Source organism: Meleagris gallopavo, assembly GCF_000146605.3.
Source record: "Meleagris gallopavo isolate NT-WF06-2002-E0010 breed Aviagen turkey brand Nicholas breeding stock chromosome 14 unlocalized genomic scaffold, Turkey_5.1 Chr14_random_7180001948988, whole genome shotgun sequence".
In the NCBI taxonomy this organism is placed as follows: domain Eukaryota; kingdom Metazoa; phylum Chordata; class Aves; order Galliformes; family Phasianidae; genus Meleagris; species Meleagris gallopavo.
Genome location: NW_011098458.1, coordinates 1 through 5,066, shown reverse-complemented (window position 1 = coordinate 5,066; position 5,066 = coordinate 1). Strand labels below are relative to the sequence as shown.

General features: G+C 34.1%; 1 protein-coding gene across 1 annotated transcript in view; it reads left to right on the top strand.

The window, feature by feature from the left end:
* The window catches only part of LOC104915498 (solute carrier family 12 member 2-like), a gene marked incomplete at its 5' end in the record, with an annotated part of 10,926 nt that extends 6,565 nt beyond the window's left edge, over nucleotides 1–4,361 (top strand). Inside the window, 5 exons of the mRNA XM_010726403.3 lie at nucleotides 646–786; nucleotides 1,469–1,516; nucleotides 3,099–3,221; nucleotides 3,391–3,502; nucleotides 3,948–4,361. Of these exons, the coding sequence (XP_010724705.3) occupies nucleotides 646–786; nucleotides 1,469–1,516; nucleotides 3,099–3,221; nucleotides 3,391–3,502; nucleotides 3,948–4,038 (515 nt within the window). The remainder of the gene's footprint in view (nucleotides 1–645; nucleotides 787–1,468; nucleotides 1,517–3,098; nucleotides 3,222–3,390; nucleotides 3,503–3,947) is intronic.
* Between the last annotated feature and the right edge of the window lie 705 nt (nucleotides 4,362–5,066).

Sequence of the window (5,066 nt, the reverse complement as noted above, 5' to 3'; positions counted from 1 at the left end):
AAAATCTACAACGTGAGATGAAACCAGTAGTGTAACTCCATTAATATAATGGCAGAAAATGCAATGCTCTTGTAGTGTGTTTCAAACTTAAGGCATCTTGTCAACGTTATGTTTACATTATCTGAATTTTTGTGCTTGCTGGTAACTGATACCAAAACCCAATATTGCTAAGAGGATTTTCCTCTTGTGGAGAACTTTACCTCAATGTGAAATGTTTTTAGCCAGCAGTTATATTTAGCTCCCACTTTCAAATTCTATTTATGCTAGAGGTGCTGTCATTACAGTGCTACACATTTGCAAAAAAAAACGCCATAATGTAAATGGTAATGAGTATGAAATTTGTACTTCCTCACTGTAGCTCTGTTTGATGTTTAGCCTTTGGTAATGCATTCAAAACTCAAAATCTTGGAAGGAGGTAGAAAGAGACTAAAGCTCTGTTCAGAGCAGGTGCCTCTTTGTATTTAGAAGCTGTTCATTTGTGGTGGAGGTTTGTTTTTGTTTTTTCCCCCTTTGCCATAGTATAACAGTGGCAATGTATTTGAGCTGTTTAGCTAAATGCAAATCATCTCAGTATAGTCACAAACCTGTCTCCTACCATCTGGGACAAGTCAGTGGTTTATAATGTGTTTCTTTGCTTTCCCAAAGAAGAATTACTGTCATCCCAAGAAAAATCTCCATGTTCCAAGGATGTCGTAGTAAAGGTGGATTATGGCAAGAAGTCTGAGACAGACACTTCTATAGCTTTTTTTCCATCGTCTAGTGAGAGAACTCCTGCTGTACATAAAGGTAACTAGTTAAGGTAGCTAACTGCTAGTTAGCAGTGAAATTTGAGTTCTCATTCTTTCTCTCATTACCACTTCAGTCCCTCTCTCCTCCTATTTTGTTACATCTGTGAAAGAGAAGCTGTCATGGTTTTTGGGGTGCTGATGTCTATCTAGTAGCTCAGATATTTTGCTTTAGAGACTACAAGTACGTAAATCATAGTTTTATGACATAAAACAGATGATGGGCTATGACCAACAGTGCCTTTTTTGTTTTCTTGGTTAATGAGATTGAATGCCAATAAAAATTGGTTGAGAATCAGGCCTCACAGCTGTTTGTTAGCATTGTGATTTTTAAGGCTGGTGGTGAAAACCATCATTATGAATTCACAGGCTTGAATATATTATGATCTGCATGTTAACTAACACAAATCATCAAGCATACCTGGCATAACAATAACCAACCTTCCTCTTTTGCAAGTAAAACTTTGGATTGACTTAAATATTGAGAAATATGATTAAGTTACTATGTTCAAATACCTATTATTTTCAGGACATGGTAGACCAAACTTGTGTGCTTTTCTTTGTATGAAAATCCACTTCATTTTGCATTTTTCTTTTCCTTTTTTTTTATACACTTATACTGTTTTCATTAACATCACAAAGGATATTAACCTTTTTATTTTGTATCTTTAAAAATCTTCCAGAGGAGGACGAGGATGGAAAGACTCCAACACAACCACTGTTGAAAAAAGGCAGGCATTTTTCACCTTTTTGTTAAATCATACTTTCACATTGTTAATTTCAGTTTTCCTTTTGTACTCCATCCTACACATATTTGAAAGACAGGAAAATATCAGCCATACAAGCTCAATTTGTTTCTTCATATTTGCTTTGGAACGTGCTTCATCTATGGGGATTAGGTTGTGTTCAGGAGCCTGCTAAGTTATTCATGTCTTAAGTATTTGAGACCTCACTTGGTTTGGGCACAGTAGAAGTATTAATGATGTAGTGGAAGTGCCTCATTGGTCTATTCAGTCGTCTTCTGAAGCTATAATTGTTGCTTTATTTGAATTGTTCAGTAGTTCACAAAGCAAAGGATAATGCAGCCGATCTGTGAGATTAACATCTGAAATACTGTGAAGTAATCATTCAAATAAACAGCATTTTCAGAGGTGAATTTTCACCTGGTTTATTTTAGGTTTTTTTGAGAATTAAGTGCAGGTTTTTTGCCTTACCTAAGAAGCATCTTATCCTATTTGATGTTTCCTTCATAATTTCAACATCTAGAAACCCTTGTTTTAATAACATACTGTGAAATTACATCTTAAACCACAAGATGGCAGTTTAGAGAAACAGTATGTAGTAAGGTAGAATACTAATAAGTCAGTTACAGATGTACTCTAAATTTCAGAATAAAATAAGGACATGAGTAATGTTCAAACTCCTTGTTCTTGTTAAAACTAGACTCTTAACTAAGGGGAGGGAGTTAATTTGACTTTATCTTTTTAGTTGTTACTTTAAAATACATTTTCATGTATTAATGTAATTGAAAAAGCCAATGTTGTCATCTTCAATCCAATGACATCATTGCAAAAAAATAAACTGTTTTGTGTTTCAGAGCCTAGCACAAATTAAATTACTTTTTGCAGGTGATTTTGACATCTAGAACGAGCTTTTCTTTTGTCCACTTGAAAGAAGAAGAATTTGAGGAAAGATCAGTGCTGAGCATCAGGGCCCGAGGGACCGGCATGGAGCTGTGTCAGGGGAGGGGCAGCTGGGGGTCAGGAAAAGGGTCTGCACCAGGGGGTGGTGGGCATGGAACAAGATGTACAGGGTGGTGGGCACGGCCCTGAGCTGCTGCAGCTGAAGGACCATTTGTGTTTGGGTGGTCGTTTGTGGAGCCAGGGTTTGGACTTGATCATCCTTGTGAGTCCTTTCCAACTCAGGATAAAGAGTTGGACATGCTAGTTTACAAGCAAATACCATGAATTTCGGAGAAATACTGTCATATGCAAGAGGTAGCAACAGTATATCGCTTAAGGCTCTGAAGTATGTATGAAATTAATTGTCCAATGAGTATATCAAGATCTTGCAATCCTTTGTCAAATGTCTGCAAAATGATTAAGAGATTTAAATTTTAACTACTGAACTTGGGAGTTTGCAGGCTCCTTAAATGTAGGTCAGTATCTATCCATTCAATTTAAATTTGCAGCGAGGGGGATAATGGTTTAAGTAAAAATATGGGGAGTCTGCAAAAATATTAAAATCTTATTTGATTTTTGATATTATTAACCAAAACACTTAAAAATCAACACTTTTTTTTTTTTCCCTCAGATTCGAAGAGCCGATCTTCTCCTTTAAATTTGGCTGACCAAAGGCTTCTTGATGCTAGTAGTCAGTTTCAGAAGAAACAGGGCAAAAGCAATATTGATGTCTGGTGGCTCTTTGATGATGGAGGTAATGTACTTCATATTTTAAAACTGTTGAAAAGAATTATTAAGGCGAAGTAATTTAAAACTAATTCTTAATAAATGCTCTTCAGATGGTGTATATATACAAGCTACTGTTAAATTCTCATATGAAACTATATTTTCTGACACATTCCTAAATTCTGATCAAAATGCAGGTTTGACACTGTTGATTCCATATCTTATTACAACCAAGAAAAAATGGAAAGAGTGTAAGATAAGAGTGTTCATTGGTGGAAAAATAAACAGGATTGATCATGACAGAAGAGCGTAAGTTTACCTTCAAAATTTTCAGTTCAAATGCTTGAAGAACAAGTGAGACTCTTCTTAGTAGCTTTTTTAGTTGTTTTTATCAGAGGTGTAACCATATTTCATTTCTCCTCTCCATAAAAATGTTCCATTGCTACTAAATAGTGTTGGGCGTGTTACCTCAAAATACTATTTCTGCAGCAGTCTAGCAGTAACATTTTTCTCTAGTTTCTAATTAAAGAACTTCCTGGGAGAGCTTGAAGAGAGACTTAAAGGGAAAAGTTCTTATGTTTAAAAACACTTAGTTTGTTGTTAATTTCTTAATAGTATGCCAGTTTTATAGCAGTACGAGTCAGACAATGTCACACTTTAAGTTGCCTTTTTGAAAAAATGTTTTTATTACCAAATACTTACCTGTTTACCCTGGGAAAAATTTGAATATGCATTAAGGCTTTGTTTTGTACAGGATGGCTACCCTGCTCAGCAAGTTTCGGATAGACTTCTCAGATATTATGGTTCTTGGGGATATTAATACTAAGCCAAAGAAAGAAAAGTAAGTCTCAGAAAAACCCAGCTTGTTTTTGAGTTCTTAAGCTATTTCATGAATAGAATATAGAGTTGTTTCCAACATAATAAATGTGATAAAGAAGGCAGTATGACATCTGGTGCCTACATAGAAATCTAATTTACATAGAAAGTAAACTAAGCAAAAACTCTTGCATCTAAGAACTGACAATGTCTTATTTTCCAGATCTTGAGCACTTAGATCGTTACATTAAACTTGAAGTTGTCCAGTTGCTAGAAATCTGGAAAAATCTTCTTTTAAAAAGAGAAATACTTGCAAAAATGTAAATTCTTAGTCTTATTCGGGTGCTTAGTTAAATGTAATGAAACTTCATCTTCAAATAGTCTGATCTGTTTTTCCTTTTTAGTTTTACATTAGCTTGGACTTGTAACTACTTATATGTGAAAACTGATTTTTAAGATAAAAAAAATACAAATTATGTGGAATATATCAAATATCTAAAACGGTAGAGTTTTAGAGTACTCCTAGTGCTCTCGTATGTTTGTTGTCTTCATTCTTGGGATTCCACTACTGTAAACTAAGAGACAGTGTATAAAAAATTGAGACTGTAGAATTTCGTGTGAACTTTTTTTAATTTCATTTTTATTTCATTCATTTTCATTTATTTCATATTTCATTCATATTCATTATTTCATTTTTATTTTTTTATTTCATTTATATTTATTTCATCAAATTATTTCATTGAAGTGTTTAATGAGTTCTTTCTTCTGAGATCATTTTTCCTCTCTTTGAGAATGTTCTCTACAGTAAATTCAGAAGCTTATTAAGGAATCCAATTTGAGTTAACAGTAGCTGTAAATTAAGTAAAAAGAATATTTATACAGTGCTGAAAACATTAGAGGTAATAGAGTACTGTTAATGGGGGAGTGAGTTCCAGTATAACTGCATGGATGCTTAGGTGTAAATATATTCTGATATTACTATATATACTGAATAGTGTCAGTGATTTTTGAACTTTCTGTACAGAAATTTTCAACCATAGAAGCAGGGTAGTGTCTT